The 12,771-nt window shown below is 39.9% G+C and overlaps 2 protein-coding genes across 5 annotated transcripts; both read left to right on the plus strand.

The window, feature by feature from the left end:
• Positions 1 to 3,827: 3,827 nt before the first annotated feature.
• On the plus strand, positions 3,828 to 8,212 carry LOC113718726 (uncharacterized). Of its 4 annotated transcripts, none has more exons than XM_027243630.2 (4): positions 3,828 to 4,297; positions 5,479 to 5,754; positions 6,067 to 6,204; positions 6,424 to 8,212. In XM_027243630.2, exons 1-4 carry the CDS (start codon positions 3,965 to 3,967, stop codon positions 7,954 to 7,956), a joined length of 2,280 nt encoding a protein of 759 aa, XP_027099431.1. In that variant the 5' UTR covers positions 3,828 to 3,964; the 3' UTR covers positions 7,957 to 8,212. The 4 variants fall into 4 exon arrangements, with proteins under 4 accessions (XP_027099431.1, XP_071927903.1, XP_071927902.1 ...); XM_072071802.1 differs by lacking the exon at positions 3,828 to 4,297 and adding an exon at positions 4,466 to 4,673; XM_072071801.1 differs by lacking the exon at positions 3,828 to 4,297 and adding an exon at positions 4,466 to 4,613.
• A 1,078-nt stretch (positions 8,213 to 9,290) lies between these two features.
• On the plus strand, positions 9,291 to 12,712 carry LOC113719416 (NADH dehydrogenase [ubiquinone] flavoprotein 1, mitochondrial). Its single transcript, XM_027244624.2, has 3 exons — positions 9,291 to 9,470; positions 10,373 to 11,843; positions 12,378 to 12,712. The coding sequence occupies exons 1-2, from the start codon at positions 9,468 to 9,470 to the stop codon at positions 11,828 to 11,830; spliced, it is 1,461 nt and encodes a 486-aa protein (XP_027100425.2). The 5' UTR covers positions 9,291 to 9,467; the 3' UTR covers positions 11,831 to 11,843; positions 12,378 to 12,712.
• The last annotated feature ends 59 nt before the right edge of the window (positions 12,713 to 12,771 follow it).

Raw genomic sequence — 12,771 nt, forward strand, 5'->3', positions numbered from 1 at the left:
ATGCTCATCTGCAGAGTTTGTAGTCTATGATCCGTAACATGCCAAATTACCACACGCTCTGATCGATCCCATACTTGGATCGCATCCACCCATACTATAGTGCATGGCTGCGACATTGATGTCAGATGAGATTGTGGGCTATGATAGATACCTTGTAAAATGAAAATTGTGTTCAATTGTTGAATGCTACATACAGTAATTTGTTTGAGTTTCGTGCTCTAGAAAGAATAATAGTTCAAGATAGAAACTTGCAACTTTTTTTTCTTCTTAGCCGGAGCCCAGAAACTTGCAAGTTGATACGAGCTATTACTAGCTACAAGTTGAAAGTAATTAAAGGAGGGTTACCCAAATGCAAGTCAATGCAGCTGGTTAGCCATTCTTTGCCTCACTCTTATGACTTGCTCTCAATTTAATAATTGCAATGCATGTGAAGCTGGTTCTCGCTGCCCAGATCTACTACTCATTGGAAGTTCTGACCATGCGAATCACAGACCAAGCATATGGAAAGATAATCAAGTTGTAGCAGAATAACAAGATTCGTTGAGAGAGAACTTAGTCAAATATAATTACTAATAAGGAGAGCAGCTGAAGAAATGACTTTTCGAGAATTATCTACAAGAAGGAATCGGGTGAAGATGAAGGTGAGCCCAACGATCATAAGAGCAGCAGATCTTCACAAATCAATTGTGCTATAACATTTAATCCAGGACTGGGAATTGCAATTTTCTTTTTTCTTTTTTTTTTAAAAAAAAAAAGCAGCAGACTGGGAATTGCTTGGTTGCTCCAACTTTGAAAAAAATTCCACAATAGCCTATCAACTTTGCTCCAAAATTTCCATATATATATATATATATATTGCAATCCATCCATAACAACATGAAAGGTATTGGATTAGTCCAAATATAGGAATAGATAGCACTAGCAAAATAAAGAACTTTCTTCAAGATTCTGTATCTAACTAAAACAAAGCAAGACATTCACTTGTGATCTGATTGCTAATTCTAACTTTGTAAGAAATTAATTATCTAAACTTAAAAGACGTTTAACTGTCTTGATCCACCCAAGAGCTTGGGTTTGCCACTGCCAATACATAGCAGCACTTTGCATCAAAAGTGACAGGCGATGTCAAAGCGTTTGGCATTACATCATTGAATTATTTAGCTAGTTACTGATGTTTCCTGCAATGGTCAAGTTTACACGTTTTATGAAATCATAAGAAGAGGAAAAGGGCTCCTACCAAAAACAAGAAAGCGAAAAAAAAAATAATGATAATAGGAGGAGGAAAAGGTCCAAAGGGGCGTGTGTTTGATTTCTGAAAGATGTAATCTACAGCTAAATACAATTTGTCAACAATACAAGTTTGTATCATTTCTTTCATCGTTTTCACTTCGACAGCAGAATTTCTTATGTTATCTGCAAGCCTTTTTATCGTACGTGTGATAAAATTATTTGGAAGTTGGATGAACAAAGAAGCTTGCAGGCCAAATCCGGCAAAATTCGATCAGGAGCAACCGTACTTTGTGTCCATACTCCATAGTAAGCAACTAGCTACCTGTATTGTGCCAGCTAGCGGCCGATTTCTAGTGCCCGATGAGGGAAGTACAGGTGTTGAGATATCATGAGTCTATTATGCTATTCACAAAAGACAGAAGAAAAGTTAACTGGTAGTTAACCTTCTCCAAGAAACTAATGTGTCAAAGATTACTTTAATATTCGTCACTTTAAAGTTTTAACCACTCCATGTCATAACAATCGGTACTTTATTACACTATTGGTGATTAATTACAAAATATTCATTTTGGATTTTTTTCTCAAAGAAATTCAATCCATTCCTTTGTTCTTTGTATAAGTTTCAACAGTATTGTACAAGTTATTGAGGATGTGTTTTCTTAAAAGTTGCAGGTACAAAATGCACTCTTTAATTTGTCTAGACATCTATTCCTTAAAAAATGCATTAGGCGAATGTGGTTTTTAAAACTTTCACCATTCGAGAACTTTTTTGAAAAACTACCACCATTTGATCATTTCATCGTCCTACTAAGGACGATTTTAGAAACAAGAGAGTATCCAACCACTCAGCTTATTTCTAATCTCTAAGGGTCTATTTAGTAGGCCATGTTTTTAACAGAAAAAAAAAATTTCAAAAATTTTTCTCCAACTTTTACTACAGAAACTTGTAAAAACACCTTCTAAATTTTATAAAAATGCACCCTAAAATATCCAAAAAAATACACACCCATTTTTTCTGTTCTACCATTATTTTTCCTAACCAATTCCACTTCCACTTCCACCTCCACCGACCTTCATCCCCTCCTCACATAACCATCATTGCTGTCATCGCCACCTTCTTTCTTTCTTTTTTACTTTCTCCCTCCCTCTACTTTTCCACTCCTCATTCTTCTCTCTTCTTCCTCTATCACCCCCTTTTCGCCTCTCCCTTCACCCCCACCCTCCTTTCTATCCCCCCATTTAATCACATGACCAGAGAGGAAGAGGGAGAGGAGGAAAGGAATGGGTGAAGGAAGAAGGGAGGGAGGGAGTGGCGAGAGAAGGAAAAGGTTAAAGCGAGAGAAAGGGAAAGCGAGAAAAGAGAAGAGAGAGAGAGAGCTAGGAAAGACGATCGTGAAGTTTTCGATCGACGGTGATTGAAGTAGTAATAGTGATAAAAAGGAAGAAGAAGAGAGAAAAGAGAGGAAATAAAAAAAAAATCAAATTATTTATAAAATTTTTTTTTACAAATTCTATAGTAAGTTTTAATAAAATTTTGTAGAAACGTCTAAAAAATATGCTATCCAAAACAGATCATAGATAAGAAGCAATAATGTGCAAAGAAGGTGTACTTACTACTTGCTCATTTGCTAATTAGACAAAACGAAAAATACAATTCTAATTAACTTTTTCCTTGTATTCGAAGTCAGAACTAATTTTCCAATCTAAGCTCTCCAATTTTTCTTTCTTTTTCTTTTCTTTGTTATTCAAACTCAACTTTACTAAGTTGCTTCGACTAGGAGGACAATTGGACTTGTATTCTCAAGCTCGCACAACAATGATGCTCAATATTGTGGGTATCAATTGCATTTATTATATATATTCATGGATCATAAAAGCCTCTTTGTATTCTTCGATTGATTTAAATATATATTCAAAAAATTTGCAGCTACAATCACAGCTAACAAATTCCATCATGAACTTTTCCATGCAAAGCTAACCGTATTTTTCAACTGGCTGTGCTAAATTATTTAATAGGCTTTTTCATCAAGAATAAAAAGGCACTTAATATTTTGTTGTATATAGTCCTTCTGTCATGGTCTCATGTGACAATTAAACCATAACATGAATGAATAGGACTGCGATGTGAAAAGTATATCGAAATTAATTTACTTCCAACAATATCAAAATGTTTGTGAGATTTATGCCGAAAATTTATTCTTAGGAGTACCTGTATTTTTAGCTGAAAGCTCTAAACAATACCAATCCATTTCCTCCCTTTCTTTCTAGATTTAAGACATGGTTACTCTTGACACCATATACTACATTATTAATAAGATTTGTCCAAAAAAATTGAGGAAAAATCATAGGTATATTACTCTACTATATACTCCTTGATTTTCTTAGACGTGGGAAAAAAATCCAAAAGGGGAAAAAAGAAGAAGAAAAAGAAAAGAATTGTACTAGTATAAATTGGTAATGCCCGAAGTGGGTCCCACAACATTGAAAATGGAGGACCTGGTCAAAAACCCATAGTTTTAACCACAGTTAAACTTGCTCCAGGCAATAAATAAAAAGCCTTCACATCACATCCCCTCCATTTCTCCCCTGCAGGCTGCAACGACCAATTTCCCCTCACGCTTCACTCACTCCTCACTTAGCACATCTTCCAAACTTCAATGCGACCACAATATTAGCACCTGTTTGGTTTTTTTTGGGTAAATTTACTTTTCCACCATCCAGAGAGATCGTGGAGATGACGGTGTTCACCTCCACTAACGCAGCCGGCGGGTACATGGCGGGAAAGCAAGTGTTTCCTGTGGAGTACGAAGCAGAGTCGCTCTCTCAGCGGCTGGTCGACGCGGCTCACGCCAACGACTTGAAGTCGGCTTCGGAGTTAATATCTAACCCCTTCGTTGACGTTAATCACATGGGAACAGTTTTGTTGAAGGCTAGAAAAACCGAGGTGGTGTTGCATGACGAGGATGCCTGCGAAGTCAGCGTCGAGTTCGAGGAGTTTAAGACTGAGGTCACGGCGTTGTTCCTAGCAGCTCATAACGGCAATGTCGCACTCGTCCGAAAATTACTGGTTAGTCAACGTCTTTACTGTTTAGTTAGAGCTATTTATTTTCTCTTTTTTTTTTTTTTTGTTTTGGCGTGATCTCGTAGAATATATGACTTGTATAAGAGTTTAGTTTAGCCTTGGTTTTTTTCTTTTTTTTGGGGGGGGGGGGGGGGGGGTGGGGGTTCCTTCTATTTCTCTTCAATAATCATTTTATTGTGAATGTGAGGATTTTGTTGATAGTTTGGGTTTTGCGATTGAGGAAATTAATGTTTAAAGTAGGGGTTCGCCGGTGTGTTTTTTGAGAAGTCAACGTGGATTCTAATCACTATGACCTGTTTCGGTATTGGTCTCCCTGAAATTCTTCAACTTGTGGATTTTCTACGAGTTTTGTTCATATTTGGTAATTTTGAGTGTTTAAAGAATTTTTGAACTAAATATTTGCTTCTTACATCATCCTGTTTGCTTTTTAGATAATTTGAATTTGAAATCCGGGGCTCAATTAGTGTAACGGGTGGACAGTCTTAACGCTTGATTTGGAATGAAAAGAGAATTTATCTAAATGAATTAATTTAGTCAACCTGGTCGTTTGTCTCGGAGCTGCTGGGTGAAATGATGAAGGATGCAACGTTTTTGTTTCCTTTTTCAGAATTTTTTTAGCTCTTATTCTCCTTCAACGTGGAATTTGCATCATAAGATGGTATAACTCTCTCCATTTACTTTCTTTTACTAATTGAATTAATTAAAGTGATTTTCCATTAGGATGTAGATATGGCGATGCATTTTGACAATATACCTTCCCAAACTATTATTGCAAATGTTTGGAATTTTGAGTTATAGTGGTTCCATCCAATTAAGTGATTCTAGTCAGGCCTATCTTTACTTCTTTTTTTTTTTTTTTCCCCAATAGTCAGGTCTATCTTTACTACTACATCATTTTTGTGGTCACAAGTCTAGTCTGCCCGCTATAATTTGCAAACTAGGAATTCTGAGCAAATAAATAGGCCCAGAGAATGTAACAGTCATGGATCCCTTTAATTTAGGCCTTTTAAGTTTTTTGTCTTTGTATTACTTGAGACATCTGAGTGAAGGTGCCATAAACCATAAACAATGGGCAGCATGAAACGTTGGTCTGTGAATGAATGAGTTATTAATGTTGGTATGTTAACCTGTTATTTTAACAGTGCATTGTTGTTTTCTGTGGACAGAGTGCTGGAGCTGACGTGAATCAAAAAATGTTTCGAGGCTATGCCACAACAGCAGCTGCAAGAGAGGGCCATATTGAGATTTTGAAGATGTTAATTAGTGGGGGAGCAGCTCAATCTGCATGCGAAGAGGCTCTGTTGGAGGCATGCTACCTGGGGCGGGCCAGACCAGCTGAGCTTCTCATGGCCTCTGATATGGTCCGCCCACATGTTGCTGTACACGCCCTTGTCACTGCATCTTTTAGAGGGTTTAAAGACTTTGTGGACACACTTCTCAAGGTACTTGATGGTCGCAGCCAACCTTTCTTAGTCATCTGGGGACATCCTATTTGATTGCTTTTTTATGATAAGCTGACAGATCACTGAAGTTAGTGATTGATTATGGTTACAGTTAGTTTCATATAGCTACTATCTCATTCGTGATGAATTTGCTTATACTTTGACGATATCCAGGCGTGATGAATTTGCTTAGTTCATGTTGCACCGTCCTTGGAAATATAGGACGATAATGTTGGAACTGGTAGAATGTTGAAACCACTTGTTCTTGTCTCTTTCACACTCTCAAATAACAACCTTTTGAATTGATGACAGTGTGGTGTGGACTGTAATGCCACAGCCAGGGTGCTGCTTCAATCTTCCAAGCCATCTCTTCATGCCAATTTTGACTGTAACTCTCTGGCTGCTGCCATTCTTGGTAGGCAAATTTCTGTTGTTCGGCTGCTGTTACAGGTAATGATGTTGCTGCAGTGTCATAAAGATACCATAGTAGGGCTTGTATGTCTTATCAATTGGGTCTTCAACTTCAAGGGTGAACGGTTATGCTTGCCTGATGCATGCAACCCATATTAGGCTCAATTTTTATGGATCGCACGTTTTAGGTGCTCACAAGACCTGTTATTTCACAGCCACAGTGTGGTTATGTTCTGAAGTGCAGACTCTATGTTGTAGGTTGGTGCCAGAACAGATATCACGGTCAGGCTGGGAGCTTGGTCATGGGACGCTGCCACTGGAGAACAGTTCCGAGTAGGTGCAGGTCTGGCTGAGCCTTACCATGTAACGTGGTGTGCAGTGGAGTTCTTTGAATCCAGCGGTGCCATACTGAGGATGCTCCTCCAGCACCTTTCTCCTAATATTCCCCATTTAGGGAGGACAATCATCCACCACGCGATTCTCTGTGGAAATGCCAGAGCAGTTGAGGTGCTTTTAGCTTGTGGTGCTGATGCAGAATTCCCCGTCAAAACTAAACAAACAGCGCACCGTCCCATACATATGGCATCAGAACATGGGTTGGCCGGAGCTCTTCGCCACCTTATTAATGCCGGCTGTGATCTGAACTCTCTCACAGAATCCGGTGAGACTGCACTGATGATTAGTGCTAGATGCAAGCAAGAGGAGTGCCTAAAACTTCTTACTGCAGCTGGTGCAGACTTTGGTTTGTCCAACATCGCTGGGCAGTGTGCCAAGTCAATTGCTGGATCAGTACGGTGGGCATATGGCTTCGAGCGAGCAGTTTTAGATGTTATTCGAGATGGGAAGAATGCTCGATCTAGCAATGCTGCAATTTTTTCTTCCTTAATATTTGTTACCCAAGCAAATGATATCGAGGCCTTGAAGAAACTTCTCAAGCAACCGGAGATAAATCTCGACGAGCAAGATGAAAATGGATTCTCAGCAGTCATGGTTGTGGCGGCGGGTGGTAATGTGGAGGCTTTTAGGTTGCTTGTTCATGCTGGAGCTGATGTAAATTTGGCTAACAACTATGGCGAAACCGCTATTACTTTGGCTGAAAAACACCAGAACAGTGATGCATTTGAAAAAGTAATGCTGAACTTCTTGCGTGCCAAGGGAGACAACAGCTACGGTGGATCTTCAACTCTACACCGTGCGGCACATAATGGCGACCTCAATCTGGTGCAAGCTTTGATAAACGAAGGATATGACGTCAATCTTTCTGATTGCGATGGATACACCCCACTGATGTTAGCTGCTAGGGCCGGAAACAAGAGCATGTGCGAGCTTTTGATATCTCGTGGTGCTAGATGTGATATTAAGAATGCAAAGCTTGAGACTGCACTCTCACTTGCCAGAGAGAACGGTGGTGGAAAAGACGCTGAAGCTGTGATACTGGATGAACTAGCTCGAACGCTCGTGGTAGGAGGAGCTCAAGTGAAGAAGCACATAAAGCAAGGCAAAGGAAGCCCCCATGGCAAGGTACTAAAGATGGTTGGAGCTACTGGTGAGCTGAGGTGGGGAAAATCTAGGAAGAGAAACGTGATATGCCGCGGGGCAGAGGTTGGTGCGAGCGCGACGTTCCGGTGGAACAGACGAAAGAAGCTCGATGCCGATGAGCCGGGAGTTTTCCGGGTAAAAACCACAAAGAACAAGGAAGTGCATTTTGTGTGCGAGGGTGGACTTGAAATGGCAGAGTTGTGGGTGAGGGGAATTAGGCTTGTGACAAGGGAAGCTATTTTTGGCAAATAAAAAAACCTCTGGTGATTCATAGCTGCGCCTGCACCCGTTCCAATTTTTGGTTCATGTACATATAGTAGTAACTACCATAACAGAAGAGATGTTGCATAAAATCATCGGGTAGTAGCAGTAGTACCTAGTACGCTGTGCCTGTGCTGTCCAGCTAATTAATCCTGCGAATGCGTCGTTGATTTGTCTTTCCTCCAACTTCCGCCCTTTCTTTTCAATTACTGTGTATTATAATTATTGAAATTTCCCCCTTTCTCCATCCTGTCCTACTCCTTCCCATCACATTTCCGGTCAGAGAATGCAAGGTGGGTTATAATTATATTAGTATTTATTATATCGGCTAATCAACAATTAGTATCATCTTCCAAGAGACAAAAGGAAAGAAGAGCTCGTCAAATGTCTGAACCTACCTGATTAATGGTAGATAGTGAAAAAGAATTTCACCTCAAGCGATAAGGAGATTTTTAGACCTTTGCAATAATGCTACTGATAAGTTTAACTCCACTATTCCGTTTCCCCTGAAAAAAAACACAAACTAAAGACGTGACTCTTTAAGTCATTGAATGGACCTGAAATTTCTATTTTAGTTACTTGCAGATTGTAATTTAAGAGAAACTGTAGGAGTAATTTATTTGTTTTCTACGTATATATATTTATATTGAAAGGAAAGAGTCCTTTTCGTTTGCACAAATGAACTTATACATGGAATGTGAATGGGATGACACATTTTGTCCGTCACTTGGTTTATCGTAAATCATTTACATAATAAAAATTTTGTCTCATCATGGATTATGAATTCTCAGTGGATTTTTTTTTTTTTTTGGTCGGTACGATAGACTATTCTATACTAGGGGTAAAGGATAATCTAAAAAGACCCAAAAGTAATTCGGAAGAGGCTGAACCACCACTGAACCAAACAAGTGCACTATGCATGCGCCTGATTTTTTTTTTTTTTTTTTAAACAGAGTCACATAATGTAACCATTGGTGGGAGTCAAGCTTTAATGCTTTCTCGGTGGATCCTTCTGCAATCAAGGTACCCTTCTTTTATATATATATATATATATATATATATATATATAATTAAAAAAAAAGAAAAGAAAATTTGGAGCAAGCCTGAATCCTCCTGACGCCAGTCGGTTTGGGTCGTCGGAGCAACCAACCAAACATTAGTGCTATACCTACGCTCAATTGGGTTTGCTGCACTTCGTATGGGCCTCAAAATAATCCAATTTTTACATGGGTGCCCACTTCACCTATTCAACTAAAAGCCCCATAAGAAATGCCAGATCTAATTAGTCTCCACGTACCCGATCCGATTGTCACAAGGCCTGCACTTAATCTCCACCGTCAGATTTTACCAGAGGCACATCCTAACCGTCACCAAGCTCTCCACATCAGTTTTCTTCGCATTCATCTCTCGACGGATTTTCACTCATCAAATCACCGGTACCTCAATTTAGAGCACCAAAGCCAGCTCAGAATCATCCTTCATAGTGCAGCTCCGAAGCTCTTATGGTACGCATCTCCATATCGCCATTGCTCAAATACTTTCGTTTGAACTGATTCTCTGTTTCTTTTCAAATGTTGAATTTGTTGGTAGATCCATGAGAAAGGAAATCTTAGTTTTTTTTTTTTCCCTTTGGGTTACTTTGTAAGGATAAGGAGTTTTAGGGTGTTAATTTGAGGAGGACTTACTTATATACAGTTGAAAATTCGAGACTGGGTTTTGTGATTAGAATGTCGAATTTATCTGTTAAGATACTGATAAGCCCTAGGGATCAATTTCACATTTCCGGTTATTCTATTAACTTTTGGGTGGATTTTTTTAAATTTAATCGACTTTGGGTACCCCTTTTGGCGAAATTAGAAAAAGATTGTTTTTTTTTTCTGTTGAACAAAGGGACAAACTGACCATCGAGCTCTCGTGGTTTTTGCTTATTTATTTTTCTTTTTTCTCTTTAGGAGTTAATAGCTGTACCTGCTTAGTGGAACTGTATTTTTAGGTATTCAAGCTTTGCATCTTAAGTTCTCTCTCTCTCTCTCTCTTTTTTTTTGGTTTAAGAATTTGTTCACTGGTAAAAAAGGTTCGACTTTTGGGTGGAGCGGAATGCATGTAAGTGGTTCATCAATTGATGATCGATTTTCTTCAGTCGAGGACTGTAATTGAGTAGACGACCATTTTGTTCAGTGGGCATATTCTTCCTCCCATTTTGCTTTAGTGTAACCTCAGCATGTGTCGACATAGATTTAAAAAGGACCAACAAATAATGCAATGTCAAGTGGAGAAAGGGAAAGAGAGAAGAAAAAAAAGACCAAAGGCCTGCTGTCATACATGGTCAGAATGATTGATAATAAGAGAAAGATGTGGATGTCAGGCAAATTTTTAACCTGGATTTTGCTTGTAACTTCTTGCGTAGGCACCCATAAAGGGCATCCTTTCTTCACAAAGGATATCTTTGGTCAAGCAGTCTGAGCATTGGGTCCTGGGCAGTAGATTATTCAGCACTCAGGCTGCATCAACTGCTAGCACCCCACAGCCTCCCCCTCCTCCCCCACCTCCTGAGAAAACCCACTTTGGTGGCCTCAAAGATGAGGATCGCATTTTTACAAATGTATATGGTTTGCATGACCCTTTTCTCAAGGGTGCTATGAAACGAGGAGACTGGCATAGAACAAAAGACCTGGTACTCAAGGGTGCTGATTGGATTGTCAATGAAATGAAGAAATCTGGTCTTCGTGGGCGTGGTGGTGCTGGGTTTCCCTCTGGTCTTAAATGGTCCTTCATGCCAAAGGTGTCTGATGGTCGTCCCTCCTATCTTGTTGTCAATGCTGATGAGAGTGAACCTGGAACCTGTAAAGATAGGGAGATAATGCGCCATGATCCACACAAACTATTAGAAGGTTGTTTAATTGCTGGAGTGGGTATGAGAGCTACTGCTGCCTATATTTACATCAGGGGTGAGTATGTCAATGAGCGGAAAAATCTGGAGAAAGCCAGAAGAGAAGCTTATGAAGCTGGCTTATTAGGAAAAAATGCATGTGGGTCTGGTTATGACTTCGATGTACATATCCACTTCGGAGCTGGTGCTTATATTTGTGGTGAGGAGACAGCTCTTCTAGAGAGCCTCGAGGGCAAACAAGGAAAACCCAGATTGAAGCCTCCTTTTCCTGCTAATTCAGGGCTGTATGGGTGTCCCAGTACCGTCACAAATGTGGAAACAGTAGCTGTTTCACCTACCATTTTGAGGCGGGGCCCCGAGTGGTTCGCTAGTTTTGGTAGGAAAAACAATTCTGGAACAAAACTTTTTTGCATCTCAGGGCATGTGAACAAGCCTTGCACAGTCGAGGAGGAGATGAGTATACCATTAAAGGAACTTATAGAGAGGCACTGTGGTGGTGTTCGCGGTGGATGGGACAATTTACTTGCTATTATCCCAGGAGGTTCATCTGTCCCATTGATACCCAAGCATATATGTGAGGATGTGCTAATGGACTTTGATGCACTTAAAGCTGTACAGTCAGGGTTGGGGACTGCTGCCGTGATTGTGATGGATAAGTCAACGGATGTTGTAGACGCAATTGCAAGGCTCTCTTACTTCTACAAGCATGAGAGTTGTGGCCAGTGCACGCCATGCAGGGAAGGTACAGGGTGGCTTTGGATGATCATGGAAAGATTGAAGGTGGGGAATGCAAAACTGGAAGAGATTGACATGCTTCAAGAGGTGACGAAACAGATTGAAGGGCACACGATTTGTGCATTGGGTGATGCCGCTGCTTGGCCAGTCCAGGGTCTGATCAGGCACTTCAGACCGGAGCTCGAGAGGAGGATCAGAGATCGGGCAGAGAGGGAGCTACAACAGGCTGCCGCTGCTTGATACTTCTGTGCAGGTTGGTTCTGATTTTCTTTTCCTTCCTTTTCTCTTTTCAGGTTTTTGGGAGGTATTAGGATTGATTACAGTAGTTAGTTTAACTTTTTTTCCTTGTTGATGTCATATTCGGAAGTGATGCACAATTGGTTGAGGATCTCATTTCTGGTTTAGGCAACCTTACCATCATGTGGGTTCTTTTTGGTTTGGTTTTTTTTGGTATGTGAGGATCAATATAGTATTAACTAGTTAGAAGACTTGGGGATTAATGTGGAGTACTGGTTTATTCTAGAGCAAGCACAGGTACTCCAGAAAACAAGCTAAAGATCTAATCTGATTTTGAGTAGCACCAAGGCATTGCATTTTGGTGCACTGCTTCCTCTTGCCTGTTTTTCTAATTTGACTGGGCCATCCCTACCTCTTTGTGTTCTTTTTGTTCTGCGTTTAGCTTGCTTTTCTTTTGTACGAGGAATTGACAGTTTAGTGCATTCAATTTCTCTCCGCCTTTTGCTGACAGCTTTTGATGTGGAAGTCATTCTTGGTTTTTTATGTGCAGGTGAGGACTTATCCTGCTAGGGGGCTATGTAATAAACAATTCGAGACTTTTGAAGAATGTATGGACATGCAAGCGAGTCTTCTGTCTGTCCAGCAGAGCAGCAAGTCTAATTTTTATGCTTGTATCAGACTGAATTGCTCCCTACTTATATGTTTTTTTTTTTAAGTGCTTACTGGATACAAGTTGGGTTCTAAGATCATCTTATCATGGTTTTGAAGATTCAGAAACCTGATAGTATATGGTTTTTGTCAAATAAACTAAACATTGTTTGAATGTTTTCAGAGACTGTATTGGTGGGAAAGTTAAAGGAGAGTTGAAGGTTTTGACTCGTATCATGATGATAAGTTGTTTTTGTACGTTAACTCTCTTATGTTGCACTGTTTGCCGAAACATC

This window comes from Coffea arabica, chromosome 11e (genome assembly GCF_036785885.1).
Source record: "Coffea arabica cultivar ET-39 chromosome 11e, Coffea Arabica ET-39 HiFi, whole genome shotgun sequence".
Taxonomy (NCBI): domain Eukaryota; kingdom Viridiplantae; phylum Streptophyta; class Magnoliopsida; order Gentianales; family Rubiaceae; genus Coffea; species Coffea arabica.

Bases quoted from the DNA above. Each gene is read 5' to 3' on its own strand.
- LOC113718726 (XM_027243630.2), top strand. From the start codon at position 3,965: ATGACGGTGTTCACCTCCACTAACGCAGCCGGCGGGTACATGGCGGGA. The intron at 4,298-5,478 runs GTTAGTCAACGT...TTCTGTGGACAG, and splicing joins CACTCGTCCGAAAATTACTG to AGTGCTGGAGCTGACGTGAA. The intron at 6,205-6,423 runs GTAATGATGTTG...TCTATGTTGTAG, and splicing joins TTGTTCGGCTGCTGTTACAG to GTTGGTGCCAGAACAGATAT.